At 36.7% G+C, this 23,618-nt stretch overlaps 1 protein-coding gene across 6 annotated transcripts in view; it reads right to left on the bottom strand.

Moving 5' to 3' along the window:
• LOC105213952 (cartilage oligomeric matrix protein) overlaps positions 1-23,618 on the bottom strand; it is a 37,208-nt gene that overhangs the window by 5,680 nt on the left and 7,910 nt on the right. For 4 of the 6 annotated variants that reach the window (XM_029041479.2, XM_029041477.2, XM_029041478.2 and 1 more), the window contains exons 2-7: positions 15,926-16,203; positions 15,612-15,678; positions 14,105-14,420; positions 13,670-14,015; positions 10,199-10,390; positions 9,810-9,927 (exon numbers count right to left, since the gene is read on the bottom strand). In XM_029041479.2, coding sequence (XP_028897312.1) covers positions 9,810-9,927; positions 10,199-10,390; positions 13,670-14,015; positions 14,105-14,420; positions 15,612-15,678; positions 15,926-16,004 — 1,118 coding nt within the window. In that variant the 5' untranslated portion in view covers positions 16,005-16,203. The remainder of the gene's footprint in view (positions 1-9,809; positions 9,928-10,198; positions 10,391-13,669; positions 14,016-14,104; positions 14,421-15,611; positions 15,679-15,925; positions 16,204-23,618) is intronic. The other 2 variants (XM_054233851.1, XM_054233852.1) reach the window with 1 other exon arrangement.

Here is a 23,618-nt window from a genome sequence, read left to right as displayed (position 1 = left end):
TATAAACTGGTATAAAATTTTACAAATTTTTTAAATATTTGATTTTCCAATTAGCATACATTTTTAGTTACTGAAAAGTGGCATAATCTTATACTAAAATTACACACAAATTCACTACACTGTCTACTTCATATGTGCAAAAATCGCTGCATCCTTAGCGCAGATAATTGGAATTTCATTAATGGCAATGTGTAAATCGTGTTTATTAAAAATGCAAGTGGGATGTGTGTAAGCAATAAGCCTTAGGCGCACCAAAAAGGTACAAAGCAGCGATCCTCTTCACTTCAGCGCTCAGAAAGCTAAACAAAGGATTTCATACAATAGCGACTTAAAACAACGAAAGACTATAGAAAAAGTGATTATTATTATAATAAACTAACCGACTACATATGCATATATCAAAATAACGCGTGGGTTGAAGGCGTTAGCAATGAGCGCTTTTGATTTGCCGCAAAGTCCAACGAAAAAGACTAGCTTTTATACAAAATAGCAGAAAGAAACACATATGAGATAACGTGGGAAACTGTGTGAGCGCAGCACAAATAAATTACGTTCAGTCCGAGAAGTAATTGGGAAGACATTTATATTGAAGCTGGGAATATAAGAAATGCCTGAAGTTGACCTGCTGACCTTGAAAAGGTTTTGGAATGGTCGTAAATGAGAATTAAATTAGAATAAAGTAAGCTAATTCTTTAGAATTTAGAGGCTCTCTCTCTTTTATTCCAAATTGAAGGTTAATCAACCAGAAATGTATACCATAGACCAGACGTATTCTTCATTTCTTAATGAAGATAACAGCTAAGAATTAATTAATCAAACCTTAATATAAAAACCCGTTAATGTAAAAATCATAACTTCCAATTAGCGCTAGTACGTTTCCAGTGTAAAAATTCCTATAAAACTGTTAACAATTTTTTATACCAGTTTATATAGTCTATTTAGCTGTAAAAATGTACTGGTTTTAATTGAGTAATTAAGCGTGCTTTTTATACCGTATACAGATTTACTATAAAGCTTGTGTTGAGTTGGTAAAAAATCGCTTCTACATGCAACAAGCGCAGGCAATTGTAGTACCGCGTTTTCTCTGATGCATATCACAATATGATCTGTTTGGTAAACAAGTTCACCTACACATTTTTGTGGCGCACAAACGGCAAATGCCTGTAATGTGCTGGAAGCATAAAGACCAATGAACATGCAAACATATTTACATATAATACATATGTACATTTATGTACATATATAAATATATTTAAATGGAAAAAGGAGTGAGCAGTAAAGTTTAAACCTCAGCCAAAGAGATGGCAAATGATACAGTATTTTAACAGAGAGTGTGAGTAGGAAGTAGATAACTGTACAATAGTTAGAGTGAGAGAATGCGGAAAAAGTATGCTCGGTAAATAATCTAGATGTACTAACCAAGAAGCCGCATTAGCATTCCCAAGTATTCCGCATTAGCATTCTCAGCGCAGTTTATTAAAAATTTAACCCGAAATCTTCGAAGCTCTATCACCAGTCTTATTCTGTTTCAAGTGTTTTTTCGAAATCCATCCAATCAGTCTGTCTTTTATAAGTACTTATGTCTACGAAGTTTATTGTTTCCATAACAGTAATACAAGGATTCTTAAATAATACAAGGATAAGTCCTAAGATAACTCAAACTCCTTAAATTACGTAAAATTGTTCGAAACTAACAGTTGGGATCCGAATCATTTTTCTCTTTTTACGCTAAACTACAGTAGAAATCTGAGTATATTATATAAGTATTTATTTTCCTTTTTAATTTTTTTTCCGCAAGCTTGGTATAAAATCGCACAAGACGCGAGAATTGTTGTAGTAGAACTGAATTAGATTTCATTGTCATAATACTAGGTCGAAGACTGATGAAATCAAACTAAGTTATGGACCAAAGAACCGACTTTCTACGGAAGCCAGCCGGCGGAAGACCTGTGACGACGAACACCGATCAAATTATGGAAAATATCGAGTGGATATTTGAGATCGGTATGTGACACCTCGTCACATGGCCCAGGAGATGGGAGTTAGTCACCAAACCATTTTAAACCATCTGCAGCAGGTTGGATAGACAAAAAATATATATGCTGCTGAAACGTAACGAACTCGACCCATTTTTGAAGGGACTGGCGACGAAACATACGACAATATCAAGCGAAAACGGTCATAGTCAAAGGCCGGAGAAACGTTCCAAACAGTGGCCAAGCCGGGATTGAGGCCAGGAAGGTTTTGCTGTGTCTTTGGTGGGATTGGCAGGGAATCATCCATTACGAGCTGCTCCCATATAGCCAGACGCTTAATTCTAACATCTACTGTGAACAACTGGACCGTTTGAAGCAGGCTATGGACCAGAAGCGTCCAGAATTGGCCAACAGAAAGGGTGTAGTGTTCCACCAGGACAACGCCAGAGTACACACTTCGTTGATGACTCGTCAGAAGCTACTGGAGCTCGAATGGGAGGTTTTATCGCATCCACCATATAGCCCGGACATAGCGCCAAGTGATTACTACCTGTTTTTGTCCATGGCGAACGCCTTGGTGATGTAAAGTTGAACTCAAAAGAGGCTTGTGAAAAGTGGCTGTCCAAGTTCTTCGCAAATAAGGAGGAGGGTACTATGAAGTTGCCATCTAAACGGCGCATATTTGAACTAAATCCGATCACTATAATACTTTATTGAATAAGGAGCAAAAAAGCGTAAGGGAGATATTTTCCAACCAATAAAACTATAAACAGTTGTTGGTTATCCTCGAATTTAGTTGTTGGTTATTTCCCATGGTTACTTTTATGCACTCGCTTTGCTTAAAGTTATTTATGGCTTCTAGTAGATTACTGGTCTTCTTCACAATATTTGGAATGTTGTCGGATTGACGGCCTTTTCTGAGTAGAAATAGTGATCACTTTTGGAAATTGCGGTTTATCGTTCCAATCTATCCATAACGCAATGCTATAAAATAAAATTGGCCGAATAATCATAGAACATATTTTCGAAACCAGTCCATGAAATAAAAAAATACCAATTTCTCTACTCAGTATCCCTATAAATCCATTCCACAACTCTCAGCACCCTGTATTAATAAGTTCTTCTAAAGTAAAATAGTATTTTTATGAGCCCATTTAACGATCAGTTCCTGAACATCAGCTTATTGTATCCTTGTTAACTGTTTGTCTCAACTGTTCGAACTTCGGATATGGCAAATAAACTCAAGCAGCCAGCAAATACGAATTTTACACACTACGCAACTTAGCATGATTGACCGCTACGGTATTTTGGAAGCTTGAGACATCGACCCAAAGTAGATACACCTACGCAATGCTGCCGCAACTGCCACAGGCGTTAAATGTACAATCATGCATGGGCAACCGTACAAATGACGAAATGACGGAGGTAATTGCAACGAGCTGCACTGCTATGTGGGGGCACACGGGTGAATGCGTAGCACAAGCGGTCGAGTCGTAGTGAATTGTGCATGTGATATATACCACGAGCCAGTAAATAAGCAAACACACTTGGTTAAGTATGTAGGTGTCTAGTATGTGGACGGCTGTGTGATGTGGCGTGGTCAGCGTGCGGACGGACGGACAGACGGACACACGACGGCGCAGAGTCATTCAGCCACTTAACACATTTGGCCACTTAGGAGTACCATTTTCAGTCAGGGGTCGACTTAAGCGCTTGCTGCAGAGGTGACGCCGTACAAGTGGCAAATTGAAGAAGTTAAATCGCCGAAAAAAATGGTGTATTGCACCTAATGCCTTAAGTTCAATTACACTGGGTTAATTTGGTTTCGTTTAAAGCAAGACTGGGTTTGTGGGACCTTTGCTCCAATATTTTGAGTTTCGGAAGCTCGGAAGTTTATACTAACATCTCGTAGGGGATTCGATCGTGTGCCCGATGTGATTTGGAATCCCAAAATACCGCTTTTGGCTTAGTTTAAAATTTTATTTCGTACTAAACCTTCGCCTTCTTGTGACTTGCTGGACTCACAAAGTATACTACTTAATTCAGTCTTCTTAAAATGCTTTCATAGGGATCCACAGAGGTTTCTAGATGTCTTCAGACTTCGTAAAAAAATGCCTCCTCATTTTCATGAAATGGAATCAAGGCGAAATATCCATAGAAGGTCTTTTCTCAATCCGTCCTAGTAAAGCTCTAGGTTTGAGATCTAAACAAGTAACAGATTAGTTATGCTAGTCGCAGAGGAATGTTATAAGATTATTCTTCGAGGAAAATTTGAATTTACTTCTCCTTAAGAAGACATACCGGCTTAGTCTGCGCAAAACGGGAACTTACTTCTCAAAATCAAGGCCATCGGTTTCAATCTTCAAAGAAAGCAACGAAATTCTGTTAATCGGTATTTGGAGTGAAACTGAGATTTAGAAACTGTTGATTCGAAGCTTAATGAAACGTCTCCTGGTAAAAATTTACTTCCATAAACTTTCCCCACATATAAAGAACCACTCTGAACATCTACAAAGGTTATTCTGATAAAGAAAGCAAGAGTCAAGCGGGGATCACATTATAACTATATAGATGGCATCTAATTCGGCATCGATTGAGGAACAACTGTCACCTGCCCCATTAGTTTCGAAATACTACTCAAAATATGGATCAACCGGTAGAGATCAAGGGTATTTATAATGTTATGATCGGCAGTTCGGAGAATAATTATTTGATCAGAGCCCACTGTACTTATTAGAATTGCGTTTCGTTGTAACAAAAATGTTGTTCTTGATAATTATATGCATGTGCCTTTCTAAGTCACTAATCCTATTTACCTGCAATCAACAAGTAGCCGTTGCCTGCATTGGCAAAGTAGAATTCGCGGTAGTGGAGATGTCACTTGAAAATTATACTCTCCCGTTTAACATAAGCCGCTTCTTTGTTGCAGTAATCCGCCGTTACGTTTTCTTTGGACCGCAAATCAGCTGTTTCACTTTTTTTCTAATTTTACGATCCCATGTGGCATGGAAATTAGAGGGCGTATATGTTACGTACAGTTAGTTGCAAGATTTATATGCCACACAGTTACTATACGGTACTAAGTAACTGAATTTTGCCTGCACTCAGTCGTCGTACCAACGCATAAATTACGATGAACGCAATAAAAGTCAACAAATTCATAGGCACTCTGTGGCAGACAGACAGTCAGTCAGTGGTACTTTAAGTATGGCATACCTTCTTCAGCGCTACATTTTTGTTTTTGTTATGGCGTTTCTTCTGTTTTATTTTGTATTTGTAAAGTCTGCGGTAATGTGAAACCACAATTGAAGGCGTGGCGTGGAAAAAAATTTCATCAATTCAAAGTAGTTGCATATAATTTGAGGCGACGCATCGGTATTTCGGCGGCCCTAACGCCATGACGGTGAGAAGACAGCGGTAGTGTGGTAGAAAGAAGCTACCATAACAAGTGTGGATCGTTGGTTTGTGGTTAGAAAGCATTGAGGCAAGTGATTGCAGGTAGATTGAGTTTAAAGGTAAAGCTAGGTACATAGTGGAGTTGAGAGTGGATCAACTGTGCTGAGAGTAAAGGAAGAGAGTGCAATTTAAAGCTGCTAAATATAATAAAATGTCAGCTAAGCTTCTTAAGTGAAGTACTAAAGCTGGGTGCACATGGACTGAGAGCGGAGTACATCAGCGATGCTGAGAGAGTGAAGAGAGCGCAACTTAAGGCTGTTAAGACACATAAAATGTATGTGGACCTGGCTTGTAATGTGAATTTATGGCATGATATTAATTTCTTTTTAATTTTAAGCTTCGTGCTCTCTACTATGTGCCTAGCCTTAACAAGTCACCGCGTATTTGTGTGTCTGTTTGTATATAAATTGCAGCCAGCACACACAGTGTTTGGACTTAATGAAGATGCAACCAATTGATATCATAAAGCAACAACAAAACAACTAAGTGCTGACTTGTTGAGCTCCAATAAAAGCAAGCTTGTGTGTGAAGCTCGCTGATGTCTATAGCTTGTAGGTGTACAGGTGTGCACGCAGCGTTGCATGCGAACGTGTGTGTGTGAGTATTACATATCGTTAACCCAACCTCAATTGATTTGCATAACAACCTGGCCACCAACAAATTGTTAAGAGATACATATATGAAACGCTTCAACATACTTGTTGTTGTTGTTTTTCTTTAACAGTATTGCACTATTGGCCCAACAGCATCGTAAATATCAACAAGCATTAACGGTGATATGTGACCGGACGCCAAGTCAAGTCACCGATAATTTCGTTTGTAAATGAAATACTTTAAAGAACAACAACAACAATGTAATAAAATATATTAAAAGCTTTTGGGCGTCACAGCGCCGCGATCGGCGCAGTAAATCAATTAAATGCGGCGCTTGGAAGCGGAAAGCACTAAATAAAAGAGAAAAAAAAAAAGAAAACAAAAACAACAAACAGCACGTTATCTCGCCAACTAAGTGTGGCACTAATAAAATGTTGCAACATATGTGGCAAGTGCATACAATATGCTAATCTACATTAACAGCGGCACATCTCCACACTGCCGCCACACTCTGCGCGCTCGCATTGATTGCTCAATTCATTGCTGTGAAATACGCAGGCGCAAAACTGATAAAAGCGCAATATTTTCCCAGCTTTGTTGTTGTTGTTGCTGCCACAGAGAGTTGTGCGATGTTCTGTTGACCACTTGCCACGTCGCCTGCGGCCATCAAAAACACCTTCCATCGGCGAGTAAATTAATTTCGCTGCAATTTACAACCTGCTTACAGCATCAGTGCAACAATCAACACTCTCTCGCTTGCGGCTTATCGATCCTTTTTATTAGGGATGCATTAAGCTGGTAGCTGCGTTGCGCGCATAAAATGCATACAATGCGATACTTGCAGACCGGCATGCATCTGCTTTCGTAATCGCATCAAAAAACGTTCTCAAGGCCCGCTGCCGCGCATGATTCATATGCGTGAGTTGGCGCGATAAAAAAAGGTGTGCGCTCATAAAGCGTTGCAGACAATTGAAACTGGTTTCGTTTTAGCACCTGAACGGGGATAATCCGCTGGCATGTAAATGGCAGGGCGAAAGAATGTGGATTTTTGCTGTAGTTAAGTGAGGTTATGGCAGTAAAGGCAGAAACTCTCGCGTATGTGGAAACGCTTGCTATCAGGTATATATGTCCGATTTTGAAAATTTTTGGTGTATATAATTTTATTAATATGTACTAAAGCTTGTCAAAGTTGCAAGTCTTTAACTGTTGTAATAAAGAAGATATAGCATAATATATCTTGTCCAATAAAATCGGTTGTTTGGGAGTCATTTTGAAGATTTTTGGTGTATATATTTGTGTAAAGTTATAAGTTCTTAGCTGCTTGAATATAGAAGTTATAGCGTAATATCCAATTTCTCAAAAATCGGTTGTATGAGAACTATGAGTTCTAATCGTCCGATTTTGATGATTTTCGGTGTACACCTTTTTACTAACATGGGAAACACCTTTTTATAAAAATCTTAACAAAGTTTCAATTCTTTGGCTGCTGTAATATAGGAGTTATATAACAATACATTTCATCTGAACAATCGGTTGTATGGGAGCTATGTGTTATAGTCATCTGATTTACTTAGTTTTGGGTGTACGCCTTCTTATTGAAATTATAAAACTTCTTACCAAAATTCAAGTACTTAACTGCTTAACTTTGTAACAGGGACCGTAACTCTTTTTTCGTAATCGAAAAAATCAAAAAATAAGAGTTATTTTTGATTTTTATATATTTAAATCAAAAATAAAAATTATTTTTTTATCTAAAAAAAATAAAAATCAAAAATAACTTTTATTTTTGATCTAAATATATAAAAATCAAAATTTAAAAATCATACAATATTTCGCATATAGTTCACCTAAAAATCATAATGGTGTAATCAAAACTTTTATACGATGTTCCTTTATGTATGATTTTTTTTATTAAAAATTGTAAAATAACTCTTATTTCCGGTCCCTGCTTTGTAAGTTATACAACAATATTTAATATCTGAACAATCGGCTGTAAGGAAACTATGTTTTATAATAGTCCGATTTGCAAGACTTTCAATATTCACTTGCTTAATCAAATCACCAGTAATAAAACAAAATCTCAAGTTCTAAGATGCTCAAATATTGGACTTAAACCATATAACTGAACAGTCGGTTCAACATATATATTTCATTCCATTTAAAATTAGTAGAATATTTATAAAATGTAAAGTCTTGAACAATGATTTTATTGAAGTTATAACACAGAACCTTATCCTTATACCTGCCGACGACGGCCTTACTCCACGGTGCTCAAAAGCACAGCGGATCAAATCAATGCGATGATCAGCGCCCCGAAAATGCAATGCATTATTCGGTACCAATTGGCCGTACTTTGGGTCCGGCACCCGGTTGCAATGCAACTCCACATTGAGTGACCAAAATCACTCTCACCGCATTTGGGTATTGAACCACAACCACCAAGATACTCCCCGAGGGGCCAGTCCGCACGAGCAGGTTGGAGCGAACTCCAAGGGCTCCTGCGCCCCGTGGTACCAGAATTAAGTCTCCGGTCAGACCTCGTAGCCAAAACTACTACCAGTTGAGCTTCCATACAGCTCTGGACTGGTGACCAGGGATTGAATCCCATTCTCTCATCCAAGCCAGAACAACACCCGCGCAAATCTTTCAAACGACCCTAACTGTTCGGCATTCCGACTAGTGGAGATCACACCACTAACATCTAACCGTCCATCAGTCCAACTAATCCCCATACCCCCAAGGTATTATATCTGAACAATCGGTTGTTGCTTTATGTCAAGAATTTATCAAATTTCGTACTCGTATATGCTTAACTACGGGATTTATGACAATAAAATTAATAGCTGAGCAATCGGTTCTAAGAAAACTATATAGTTTTAGTGGTTCAAACCGATTGATTCAAGCGGATATCTACTTCTACGACTTCTTCTTCTACGATTTATGACAATAAAATTAATAGCTGAGCAATCGGTTCTAAGAAAACTATATAGTTTTAGTGGTTCAAACCGATTGATTCAAGCAGATATCTACTTCTACGACTTATTTCTTTATTCCACTGGGAATTGTCCAAATAAAGCGACAGCTGAACTAACAATCCTTTTTTTCCGAATCCTAATTTTTTGTTAAATATTTCGAAAAGGTTCTCGAAAAGATATTAAAAAAAATTAAGTTGAATTGAAGATATAACTGCATCTATTGCCCAGTCTAATAAATATATCATATATAGTTTGGAAATCAAGCATATAACATTAAAAAGTTTCGAATTGAGATATAAGTTCCTCAGAAACATTTGATCTAGAGCTAGATCTATGAAATCAATTTCTGAGATTTGTGGTTCTAGCAAGGAGACTTTGCCATAACGCCGAAGGAACTTCAATGTATGGTTAAAACATAAACTTTGTCTGTTAAATTCCTATTGACCTCACACAAGATCCTCAGGTATAAAAAGCTTTCTCCGAAGTAATACACAACCTAAAGACTCTCTTAAAGCAAAAACTATTGCGGAAGTGCGAGCATATTGACTAATTTTCAACTCTACACAACGCAGAATCTTAGTGTAGATATAAAAAACCTCTCACTAATTGAGCGCATTTAAATTTGCAACGAAAAGGTGCGAATGAATTGCGCATGCGCACATCAAAATATTTGCGTTTTCATCGTAAAACAGAGATTCAAGCTAAATTTTAACTAGTATTGGCATGTCGATATGTTCGTGGTAATAATAGAAATGGTGCAATAAAAGAGACACATAAAAATGCGAGCACTCTCGGTGACACTACTTACACATAACAGGGTCGCTCAGCGCAAGTAATGCCTGGCTTACAGCTCTTACCGTCACCAACCATGCCGGCCGGACAGCGGCCGCACCTCAAGCCCGTCATTGTCTCGAAACAGTCAACACCTGCGTCAGAGCGGAGTAGAAGAAAGCAAACAAAAAACAGATAATAACAATAAATAAAGCGAGGATGTATAATAAAAGAGAAAACCAAAGTGACAATAAAGCGAGTAAATGCGTTAAAAACGACCGAACTCAGCTAAGTATTTGTTGGAGCCATCAAACCAATGATCGTCCGTAGTTGGGTTTTTGGTTTGACCGCAGCTAATGTAGCGATTTGCAGGCGTTGCAATCAACAAAATTAAATTTGGCATTTGACTCACTATCGGCTACTCACCAGGATAACACGGGTTTGAAGTGCGACAAGTCGGCTCGATGCGTAGACTATTGCTGGCCGTGGGCTCCTTGCAGCCAGCGCAATTCTCCAGCAGTTTACGCAAGTAGGCGATCTCTTCGCGTTGGTGGGCGATATCTTCGCGCAGCAGTTTCACCAAAGCCATTAAGTCGCTGATGGATTTTGCGAGGGCGTCTAAGAAGAAGAAGAATATGAAAACAGTGAAGTAAATACAAAGCAGTCAAGTAAACAAAAACAAATGCAGTACTTATAAGAATAATGAGTGGAAAAGCGTCAGAACGGCATAAGGTTTAAAGCATATATATATACACAGGCGGTCATTACAATGGGTATACTGTCTTCGATGGATCAGAGAACCGCTCGAATATTTGTAGAGGTAGGATTTTTTTAATTTAAAGACCTTACTGGACTTTCTTACAAAGTCGACATTAGGGCAATCTGACAAAAAGATGTCTTAGTAAAGTCCAGATGATCGTTATTTAGAGTTATCTCATAGTATATCTGCGATAAATACTGATAACTGGAAACCATATATGCGGAAAGTACTTAACGACATCTTCTATGTAATACATTCCGATGGAATTATGTCCGATTAACGTCCATCGATTTGTGTGGAACTCGATTCTGATACAACTTGGCTTAACCAACTCCATTTTCCTAAATTGCATCAGGACCAATAATTCCAACGGCCCAAGATCGGCGCGAAATACATATTATTTCCGATTTCTGTGGCTATGAAGATCAGTTTAAAAACACATCGCCTCATCTTTAACTTTGACTCGCAGATCCACTAGATCTTGACTAGCTATAGATCGAAATTCGAAGCAAAATTCCAGTCAGTGAAAGACAGTTTTTATTCCTATACGTCCAGCAGTTCTCATCCTCGAAGTACCCTGCGGAGTTTTCAGGACATCTGCGATATTCTATCCGGTTAATATGGTTTTGCTTACTTTGTATTCCTCTAAAGCTAACCAAACTAAGAGTTTAACAGCTTCTCTTCGATTAAGTAATGAGAGTGTTTGTCTTGGAAAAGAGAACACCAAATATCGATCACTTTTTCGTCGTTCTCTAGATTTCAGGGGTTTAAGAAGAAACCCTACCGGTTTGGACTTCTTTGAGGTCTTTTTCGTATATCAAAACCTCTCGGTTATTCCGAAAGTCTTTCCTTTATATCTCTTAAGTCCAAACGCGAACGGAGTTCGACAGGTTTCTGTTTCTCCGATGCATTTAAATCATCCTTCCTCTGAAGTACTGCCCATATTACAACCGCGAGTACTCACTTTAAAGACCGCATGTGTAATAATAACAACTGGTGTGCCGCTAAAGCGCAGCTAAATTAAGCCAGAGCAACGCTAAAGACACAGTAATGGTAGCACAGAAAAACAGAAAAATAAACAAATGAGTGTAGACTAAGCTCACAAGCAATGCACTTCAACCGGTAAGTGGGAACTGAGTACGCTGTGCAAAAAAAAATTCAAAAAATTACACGTTTGCATTGCCGCCAATGTCGTTGCCGTCATTTAAGGCGTTTATTATTGTTCGAATACTGGTCGGTCGGTGGGCTTGCACTGCTGTATGTGAGTTGCTGCGCATGCGCAGCTGCATGTGGGCTAAGCGAGCAGCAGCTGAGTTAAACAACAACATCCAACAATAATAATACAGCGTTGTGGCATAACAAAGTGACGCACCAAGCTCATTTGGCACTGCAATCCATTTTTTTACACTGCAATTGCCAGTTCGCACATTTTCGTTAATCCATGGAGGTTACCGTGTGGTCGCTAATGTCGATTGACACTGCCGACGACTACACCCAAGCGCGCTTGACACATGTGGTGTGAGTGTGTCGGTAAATGCGACTCACCGCTGCTTCGAACTGTGGGAGGCCGTCATGGGTGAAATCCGAAAGCAGCTGCTGAAACCAAAATTGGGTTCTCTAACTACAATGACGTTAACTATAAGCTGATTAATTTCACATCAAAGTTGTGGATGCTTTGGTAGCGTTCCCTAGTTATATTAGTATTAAATTGATTCAGTTCAATATACTTAAAAGAAAATGCTGTCGAAAAACCGCAAGATCAGTGCGGCAATAAAAGAGCTTTGGATTGAAAAAGCTTCCATGGTAGGGAGCCATTCACTGAACAGTTACGGTATTAGTAATATAGTATAACTTTCATGTGGAGATAGCTGCAACTAAACAGGTACCAGGAGCGGAAATTTGAAAAAGATCAGTGCGACTATGCTTTAGAGCTTTTATGAATGGACTACGAAATTGGTCTAGCAAAAAGTTTTGGATTGCACAATCTGAAACTTGAAAAAGCTCTTCTAAGATTGGTATAACTACCCTTGGAGCTTTTTGTGTTAATTTCATTTATTGCTAATTCGCTGAACAGTTACGGTATTAGATATATAACTTTTATCTGGAGATAGCTGCAACTTAACACGATCCAGGAGGGGAAATTAGAAAAACTACGAAAGCTCTTCTAAGCATGGTATAAATATCCCTGGAGCTTTTGTGTGTTAATTTCATTTATTGCTTAATTTAGAAAACGAGTTATTTGAATTGAAAAGACTTACTTTAAAAACTCTTCAGTTAAAGTCAGTTAAAGTATTCTTGGGAGCTTTTTTCTCTGCTGTTGGCAAAATAGCAAAATGAAGTTATCTAGAAATGTTTGACTTGACTTGTAGTAAATACTTCATTTAGATGGTACTGCGAACAATTTGAAAAAGCTGTATTAAACTCAATACAGGTATGCCTTAGAGCTTTTTAAAATTTGTTCTGAAATTTAAATTAAATTATCGAAACGTATCAATGCAGTCTTCTGGTTGATAATACCGAAAAAATCCCTTAGAGCAAAATGCATATGTAATGAGATCACCTGGTTTAATCGATCGTATAATAAACATTTTTGAAAAGTTTTCTTCACTCTTGACAGATATGCCTTGGAGCTTTTTGTCGTTTGACATTATAACATATAAGGTCACATAATTGGTATGTGAAATAAGAAACCACTCCCACATCACTTTGAATATATTGATTTAATGTCATTCATACTTTCTTTGTGATCATCATCTTCAGACATCATCATAATTTCAAATATTTCTCACACTGTACGCCAAAAGCGAGTGTGGGCTTTGTCTATTAAATGAATTGACAGTTTCAAAGAAGAATGTGAGCTGCACTCGCAAAGATATGCAAATGAGTTGAGACAAATTGATGTAGAGGTAGAAAGCGAAAATACAGGAAGTACATTACAATAACAACAACAAAACAAACTAGAAATAAACCAGTAATTAAATAAAGATTTACACAAATGACACTGAAGACCGCACATCTATCGCTTTGTGTGTGGTGTAATAACTTAAAATAATCAAAATAAGCTTTGACAGATAAAAAGGGAAAATTAAAATAAAAATATTTTTTCAGATAAAAGTGTGAACATTTCCATATTTTACCTTCACAATCGCCATGCATCATCGGTATATCGCCTCGTTGTTCGAAATCTAACGGTAATTGACGTTGTGTGAAACGCTCATAACTGCTGTCCGAGTTGTAGAAGTTGCGCACGTCGCGCTTTTTATTCTTCTCTGCAATATACAAAACAAAAAATACAAAAAATTGAAAAACGGAACTTTTAATGCCACAAAAAACTGTAAAAGCATACTCACCGCGCTCCGTGGGGACTTTCGTCTTCAGCATGCGTCTATTGCCGCGTCGATTGAGACCTTTCTGACAATTGGCGCGCTGCAACGCATGCTCCAAATTGCCATCAAAATGTAGAGGGTACTTGCGCTCGCGAAACTGTAAATTTACCGTTATTACCAATTGCAAATTTATTACACCTTTCGCTCTATTTACCATATTTTATTGTCCATTAAAATTCGACTTACCAATTTAATGACCGGATCGTCCATCTGTATGTAGAGTTTCGCTAGATTCATATCGAGTTCGTGTGCATCGCTCTCTTTGCAATCGACAAGCAGCGCAATGCGATTTTTGTGAAAGTGTAGGGCCATCGAACGTATCGTACTTGTCTCGTTAATGTTCGGTATGACGAACTGTAAGGATTCCGTTACACCGCTGGCGCTAATGTCCAGTGTTACACGCTGTTCACGTCGATCCAGAAAGAATGAGAATTTATGCTTGAGTGTTGGGAAGTCGATCATGAAGAGCGCTTCGATGGAGATGTGCAGTTTGCGACGAGGACTGCGAATGAGAAGAGGAGTGAGAAAGAGAACGATAGATAATCGGTATGAAAAATGAGTGTAAACCCTTTTTTATTCGATTCGGTCTATAATATTTAACTCATATCAGAGAGAAGGAATTAAAGATTTAATTTAATGTTGTAGTAACCTGAAGAGGAGGCAAATATTGTCTTTGTCAGAAAACTCGGAAATTATATGAAACCTATAGTAATTTAATTAATCGGACCTCCGGACTTATGCTCGGAAAGCCTAGCAGACCTTCTTTAGGCTTCAAGACGAAATCTGGCGAAATGAGTCTGTTTTATAATTAAGCCTTAGATAAATATCTGGGACCATTCAACCAAACTCTCCCATTAATAAAGAAGTGGTTTATTTTGTGGAACTAGTTATAATATTGAGTACCTGCTGAACTCTTCTCTAAACAAAGAAATACAATTTGAAGAAACCGATGATTGAGCAAAACTTTTTGTGGCCCTTAAACTTTCTAACTGTTATAAATGGTTATGTCTTCAGATAACCCAAAAAAACTAGTTTGAACCTAAAACACATTATCCTGCAGTTCTATGGACTTTTGAAGGCATATGATGACTAATAAGAAAGATACAGAAGGATAGAGACAGAATCAGTTTTTGTCTTGGCCGACTGGTCTCTTCACTAAAGAAACACTTAAAGTAAGGAGGAATTGAGATAAAGGGAATCCTCTTGAGTCAAATGTAAGGGCTTTAAAAAATCTCAACAGCTCTATTAGAATTTAATGTGTTATGCTAATGAGAGAGGCAGAGAAGCAAAGCTATAAACATAGAGAGAGAGAGAGAAAGATATAAACAGAGGATTAGAGAGCAAAGAGAGGGAAAGATATAGAGAGATATAGAATTAGTAAGAGAAGAGAGTTATAATCAGAGAAAAACAGATATGGACAGAGGGAGAGTGAAAGGGAGTATATACAGAAGGAGGAAATTAGGTATATATTGATAAATAGAGAGATAGGCAGAGCTGTATACAACGAGTGGAAAGGAGATATAGATAGATAGAGATAGAAACAATGAATGATGGAGAAAAAAATTAAATTCATTAATAGTCTGTGGTGACAGAAAGTAAGGACCTGAGTAACGGTTTTAGTCACTTTTAAAATATTTTTAGAATTATTCTATATTTCAAAGAACGTTTCTATCAAATAAAGCTCAATACCTACCGTATGTGTCGCATGGAAATCACACAATCTCCCTTTTTGATATGCTGTTCCAATTCGGCGGACGCCACTGTATAAAAAAATTGAAAATGAATGGTACAAAAATGATGAATGAAGCAAAATTGAATATTAAATATGAATAAATTTGAACAAATATTTATGCATTTTCAACAATTAATTTAAACATTTATTAACATTTCGACAAAACTATGCCAAATATTTGGCAATCAAGGGAATTTGCAAGCGCAAATATTGATTGCTAAATATTTATAAAAAAAAAGAAGAAAATGACTCATTCAGCACTCATTGGCACTCACCTGGATCCAGTGACAGTGATTGTACATCGCCAATCCACAAAGATGTGGCGACCAAAATAAATAAAAGCCGCCAATTCATTTCTCAGCTTAGCGAGAAAAGCGATGTGGTGGTCTGCAATTTGTTGTTGTTGTTGTTGTGTTTTAAAGCGGTTTACGAAACTTCAAAAATTGTTATCTCAATCAATGTTTTTGTTGTTGTCGTCCTGAAGTGTTTGCGTTTGCAAGTATTTGTGCGCTTGTCTTCGATATTTGTCAGCGTCTTATCGCATATTCGTCGGCTGCAAAAATTTACAAAACAAACAGAAATCAAATGAAATGAGCGTTATGCATTGCAAAAGCAAAGCAAATAAGCGATTTTGTGTCATAAAGTTTGTGTGTTGCGATGAATTTTATTTACAAGAAATTTATTTTTTTTATTTACACAAATATTGCTTTGCAAGTATTGACTTGATATTACCAGAAAAAATTGAATAAAAAATTAATATAGAATTTCAAAAACATATTTTTTCACACTTAAAATCCGAATCTACGTAAAAATGTTAATAATAATATTTTAAAAATATTAATTTTTTTTCAACAGTATTTAAAAATATAGATTTTAATTATTAATAAAATTATATAAAAAGAATAAAAATAATAATTTTTATAAAAAATTCCGAATTTCTCATACAAATATTGTTTTTTTTTATACTCTCGCAACAAAAGTTGCTAAAGAGAGTATAATAGTTTTGTCCACATAACGGTTGTTTGTAAGTCCTAAAACTAAACGAGTTAGATATAGGGTTATATATACCAAAGTGATCAGGGTGACGAGTAAAGTTTAAATCCGGATGTCTGTCTGTCCGTCCGTCCGTCTGTCCGTCCGTGCAAGCTGTAACTTGAGTAAAAATTGAGATATCTTAATGAAACTTGGAACACGTGTTCCTTGGCACCATAAGAAGGTTAAGTTCGAAGATGGGCGGAATCGGACCACTGCCACGCCCACAAAATGGCGATAACCAAAAACACATAAAGAGCTATAACTAAGCCATAAATAAAGTTATGAAAATAAAATTTGGAACATAGGATCGCATTAGGGAGGGGCACATTTGAATGTATTTTTTTTGGAAAAGTGGGCGTGGCCCCGCCCCCAAATATGTTTTTTGTATATATCTTGCAAACCAATAAAGCTATATAAATTAAACTTTCTGCTGTCGTTTCTTTTAGCCGTTTCCTTATACAGTCCAAAAATGAAAGAAATCGGATAATAACCACGCCCACTCCCCATACAAAGGTTAGGTTGAAAATGACTAAAAGTGCGTTAACTCACTAACGAGAAACGTCACGAACACAAAACAGACAGAACAGAAATGATAGCAGAAGGAAGCTGCACTCAGATCTTTTTACAAAATGGAAAATGGGCGTGGCATCGCCCACTTATGTGTCAAAAACCATATCTCAGGAACTACTCGACAGATTTCAATGAAATTCGGTATATAATATTTTATTGACACCCTGATGATATGTGTGGAAAATGGATGAAATCGGTTCACAATAACAACTACTTTCTTTATAACTCAATTTTGAATTCCATCTGAATCCTTCACTTTATAATATATACATTAGGAACCAATGATGATAGCGAAATAAAACTTTACACAAATACAGTATATGATCTGTGGCATCACTTGTGAAAAAATTGTCGAAAACGGACTATAACTTTTCAAGGCCCCAGATATCGAACATGTTGAACTCAGCGCCTAAGGTTAAATTTTAACCGAAAATAGGGGTAAATCTCTCATCTAATTTAATGTAATTCAGAGGAATTTGTTTTCTTCCAATAGTGTGTCTCTGTTCCAAAACTTATTAATCGGGTTACAACATCCCCTAACTCCTATATAACTACCTAATTATAGGTTTTTCAAAAATTCGTTGGGCTTTATTATGCATATATGTATTGGTTAATATGTGATATATCTTAGCAAAATTAAGTAAGCGTATTGTATTGGATATAGTGTCCCTTGCTGGTGAAATTGAATGAAATCGGTTCAGGAATTACCTCAGCCCTCATATCTATATATGACGATTTTCGCTATTCTATTAAACTTTGTGCCGAATTTATGGGTAAATTTGTGCGTTATCTTAATAAAATTTCTTCAATAAATTGCGAGAGTATAAAATGTTCGGTTACACCCGAACTTAGCCTTTCCTTACTTGTTTTATTTTATAAAAATATGTTTAATATTATATATTAACTGGATATTAATCCTAAATATTTAAAATAAAAATATTATAAATTACGAATAAACAAGTAAGGAAAGGCAACTGCACTTTTTATACTCTCACAATTTATTGCTATAGTTTTATTAAGATAACACACAATTTGACCCATATAGTCGGCATAAAATCCAATAGAAAAACGAATCTAAGATTATATGCTCACTTAATTTGGCTAAGTCATTTCACATATTAACCGATTTATAAGCTATTAAGCCCATCGTAATTTTAAAAACCCTATAACTAGGTATATGGGAGCTCGGGGAAGTTATGACCCGATTTTAACCATTTCTGATACAGAGACACACTATTAGAAGAAAAAAGATTCCCTCTGAATTTAATTAAGATATCTGAGAGATTTACCAATATTTTCGGTGAAAAATTACCATACGGCACTGATTTCTTCATATTCGATATCCGGAGCATTGAAAAGTTATAGTCCGATTTCGACAGTTTTTTTCACAGGTGATGCCTCAGATCATATACAGTATTTGTCCGCTATCTTCATTGGTTTCTTATGTATATTTTATAAAGTGAAGGAATAAGACGGAATTCAAAATTGAGTTCTATGGGAAGTAGTGAAAGTAGTGAAATCATTCATCATCCATTTTTCACACGTATCATCAGGCTGTCAAGATATACCAAATTTCATTGAAATCGGTCAAGTAGTTCCTGAGATATGGTGTTTGACCCATCAGTGGGCGGAAACACGCCCATTTTCCATTTTTTTTTTAAATCTGTGTGCAGCTTTCTTCTGTAAAATTTAATGCTTCTGACGTTTTTCGTTAGAGAGTTAACGCACTTTTAGTAATTTTCAACATAAACTTTGTATGGGAGGTGGTCGTGGTTATTATCCTATTTAATATTATTCATATTTAATCAGAAATATACCCATCCCTAGTGTGATCCTTTATCAAGGACGTAGCCAGGTAGGTGCAGGGGTGGGAAGCTGCCGGTTTGTCTCTTTACCCCTACAGATTTAAAAATTATTATTTTCATTATTATTCATTATTAGATTTTTTTAAGAGGTTTTAAAATTTTATTCAGTTGGTTCACGATAGCCTCAGCTGGAAGTTACATTTGTATGCATTTATTTATTAAATACTTGGCTTCGGAGCACGATGGGAGAAGAGAGACTATCTGGATTATGTCTGATGAGCGTGCATCGCACATTTGTGAAAGAACATCAACAGCTCATTGAAGAAAACATCATCAATAAATTTTCAGAAAATCCTAGACGTCTACTACGTGCACAAAAAATTGTAAGTTAAAAAAAAAATTGAAATAGCTGACCCCCCACCCATTTTAGATCCTGGCTACGTCCTTTTCCCTTATACAAAACTTTACTTTAATAACTTCATATTAGTCATGGAACTTTATATGTTTTCAGTTTTCACCATTTTGTGGACGTGGCAATGGTCCGATTTCGCCCATTTTAATATATGTATATGCTATATTGTGGGCAATTTTTACACCCAATATCCATTAATTTTTAATTAATATCATTAATTTTTAAAATATTATTTTTTTCTACGAATAATTATTTTGAATTCGAAATCTTTTTGGCCTCTTAAATTAATATTCTCAACATTTACAAATATTATTTATCCCCAAAAAACCAAATTATTGAGCTAGATGTTGATGCCAACGCTGGTAATTATACAGTAGCCAATTGGCTAGTCAAACATACGAATCTTTTATCATTTATGCGTTGACAGCTGAGTTGATAAAAGACCTCGCACAACACAAACAACACACAGCCAGCACACATATTCACGCACAAGTGTCAGCTATAGAAAAATCGTGCGTCTTTGCGGCATTGGGTCAGAGGAGTAGGCGGTAGGAAGGCGTATTACTCGTTACACCACATGCATCGGGGCGGCGTCGCAGAAATGACAACGTGTGGAATGTGGTAAAGAGACAAACCGGCAAATGCAACCAAATTCAGTCAACAAATGTTGCCGTCGCCATAATTGAGTTGCGCACGACTCGTAAACACAGTTGGCAGATGATGGTCGTAGATGCAAAGGCAAATAAACCATAAATAAATATAGAAGATAGAAATACAATTATTGTTCATGAGAAGGCCAAAATTAGTTGGTGGTTGAGAATAGCTGGAAAAACAGCGTTAATAAGTCGGGCGTTGTTTATGGAGAATTTAAATATATTAGAAATTAGATAACATGTTTATATTGTGGAGTGAGCGTATGAAAGAGGGTGATGAACGGGGAGAGGGAGAGAAAATGTAGTACGATCGTTAAGGAGAGTGATTGAATAAGAGCGAGATAAGGAAAGAACGGCACAAATAGCTTTAACTATCGCAATATTTTGATATCTTTATTTTTCATTCTCGGGAGTTTGTGATTCTCAACTACCTTATAAAATAAATTTACCAAATTAAAGTCTTAGATCGGTCGGACCGATTTCTTAAGCTTTCGGGATTTTATTTAATGACTATTTCTTACATTCTATTCGCTCGACTAACATTCTGCTGAAACCGACATCTCCATTTCATTAGACACTATATCTTTTAATCGGGGTCTTGGAATTCCCTATGTTAAATAAATTAGAAATTCTTGGAGAATGAAAGTACTTGCTGATTTCAAACAAAGAATCGGAGCTCAAACTTTCATGGCAACCCGAGTCATCGTAGATATGAGGATCTCATCCTAATTTCTGTCTGGAATATCAAAATTTCGAGATATTTTATCGGATCTGACCAAGACAGAATTTAGAGAGAAGACTTTCACACCACGGAACTTTAAAGAAAGGAAGCTAGAGATGATTTTAGAGAGTGACGCTGAAATAAATGAAAAATGAGATCTAATCCACAAAATCAAAAATATCAGATGGAATTGGGGTTGTGGCAAAGGAATGACATCTAGACCGAAGGAGATATGATTACCGGAATTGAAAATGCAATTTTAATTACGGACAGAAATTCGGGAAAGAGGGGTACTACCTCTTTTGTACTATGTCTAAAAGAGTTCTTATAAAATATAGGTAGGGGACTGTGAGAACTTATAAAAAGGAATGAAGAAACAAGATGAAGATGCTCACCTCAGATTCTCAAAATATAAGATATACGGATAAATAATCTAAATTTAAGTCGCAGTTCGATGCTTAACTGGTAATACAAAAGTCCAACCTCAACTTGTGTCTGGACTTAGTCGAAAGCTGAACAATATGTAAACTAGCTCAGTGGCGTCTTCTGAGTCAACAAAAATAAAGGTTATTCTATTATAGTTTCTTTAAGAAGTAAATATTTTAATTCATACCGGGGTTTGTCAGCTGCTAGATATATAAAGAAGTTTGATTGGCTAGTCCAAAAATATATATATATGTATATTTGAAATGAGCAGCAGAAAAAGCAACTCCATATAAAAATATTTTAATTTTGTGGCTCATGTACTTTTCTAATAAGAATCAATAAAATTATTTTCATTTTCCACTCTTTCTCCCCCTCTCTCGTTGTGAGATCAACTTAATTTGATGTAATCCCGTTAAGTAAATTGCCAAACCAGTCCAGATAACCAAATAGAGTCTGCGTTATACTTTGTTGCTCGCTTTGCTGAAGACTACTAACGCAGTCAATAAGAATAAATCTACATTTATGGACAAAAGCCAATCAAGCCGAACTCATTTGAGCTCTTGAAAAACTGTCATGCAATTTCGCCGACTCAAAAGTTTTTTTAAGCCACTAAGCAGCGTGGTAAAAAGTTATCTCACACAAATATGCTTAAATGGATTGTAAGCTAATTATAAACATATGTATATAATAAATATGAAAAACGTATATCATAACCACAAAGTCGTGGTTTGAGCAGCGATTGTGTCACTGTAGCAATAAAAGCTACCAGTTTTCACTTTCCTATTGATTGCTTGACAATTGCATCAAAACAACTCAGGAAATAGCAGCTTAAATGCATTCTTTACAACCCACGCACACTTCAGATGACGTGTGAAAAAACAAACTCAAAACTCAATTGAGTAGAAAGGAAATTCCAAGCGGCTTTTCTTTCCTCTCCAAAGCGTACCTTGCAACTCCCGTACTTTTCAGCTCTTAACCACCGTCTGCCGAAAAAAAAACTCGCTAGTGATCGCTTGAAAGAAGGCAGCGGGTAATCAATACAGCCGATCAATGACAGTTGAAGTGTCACTTTTTCCCCCTCAAATTCTTTGTCAACACTGAAACGTACTTATGCCTACTTAAGTCCGTCTGTAGTTGTATGTGTTGTTGCAGCTTTCGACTATCTAACGATCAGTGCGTCAGTCAGTTTGTCTTGATCACATAGCGTCGATCTTCACATATCTGTTAGAGTGTATAATCTGTGCGTCTATCGGATCAGCATTCTTCTCGCCGGCAGCAACAACAACACGCGCTGTAGCTGTCACTCAGCCCGCTGTGAGCTATTGAACTCACTTTGTGGTGGTTTGATAAGCCGCTTACGGCGCTCTTTGCCGCTGCAATCGATTGTTGGCTGTAAGTCTGACTAACTGTTGTTACAATTGTACACAAGTTTTGTTGTATTTTATATAATGTTATTTGAGTATTTATTGTTTTTTGGAGTATTTGTGCTCTTCTTTATATTGAATGAAGTAAAGTTATGTATTAGAGGAAAAAAGGGACTAAGCTCAAGTACTTCATGCAGACTACCCAACTATCACAATAATGTTGGAGCTTAAAATGGTCTTACTCAAAAAATCATTCAGTTTTTCTATTATATTAGATTGAGTATTGAAAAGGAGGTGTCGAAGAAGTGGGGTTCTTTCCAAAATTTCTAATTATCTTTTCTAAATTTTTTTCATTGAGGCCTAAGGCTTTACTTTGAAGAGTTGTTTTTAATGATAAGACCTAGACCCAAGCACTACTCAGATAGAATATACAACGTTTACTGCCTAAGCTTTTTAAGTGATCTGCTATCTATTCAAAAAACCAGTCGGACAATATCTCACTAGCTTCCCCGAAATTGACGGAGCGATACTGATGATCCTTCTACACTTTTAGGAGAAACTTTCTTCAGAGCTAGTGGAATCAGCAAACCTTGGGTATTTAGGGAAAAGGCTTCTGTAGCTGACGATACCGCTGATTTATGCGATAGTCGATAAAGGAAGTATCGCATGTTTAGATTCCACTCATCCTGGCTCAAAGTTATTACGGACCAACAGATATGGATGTAGATAGGACAGGATTACATAGTTATTTCCCGATTTTTCTTAGTTCGATCCGGACGATCGGACTACAGTCAACCACACTCCTGACACCTGGAGCAGTGAATATCAGAAAAAATATGTGATTATGTTTGAGATATTTTTAGAAATTGCTAAGAGTTGAGCATCGCCATTAATCCGTTTTCCTTAGCAAAATCTAACAAGAGTCTAAGCTTTATTTGAACTATAGAACTTTTATCTGTTAGTTTTTAAATGTCTAGGAATG

This window comes from Zeugodacus cucurbitae, chromosome 6 (genome assembly GCF_028554725.1).
Source record: "Zeugodacus cucurbitae isolate PBARC_wt_2022May chromosome 6, idZeuCucr1.2, whole genome shotgun sequence".
Taxonomy (NCBI): domain Eukaryota; kingdom Metazoa; phylum Arthropoda; class Insecta; order Diptera; family Tephritidae; genus Zeugodacus; species Zeugodacus cucurbitae.
This window is presented reverse-complemented; position numbering and strand designations above follow the sequence as displayed.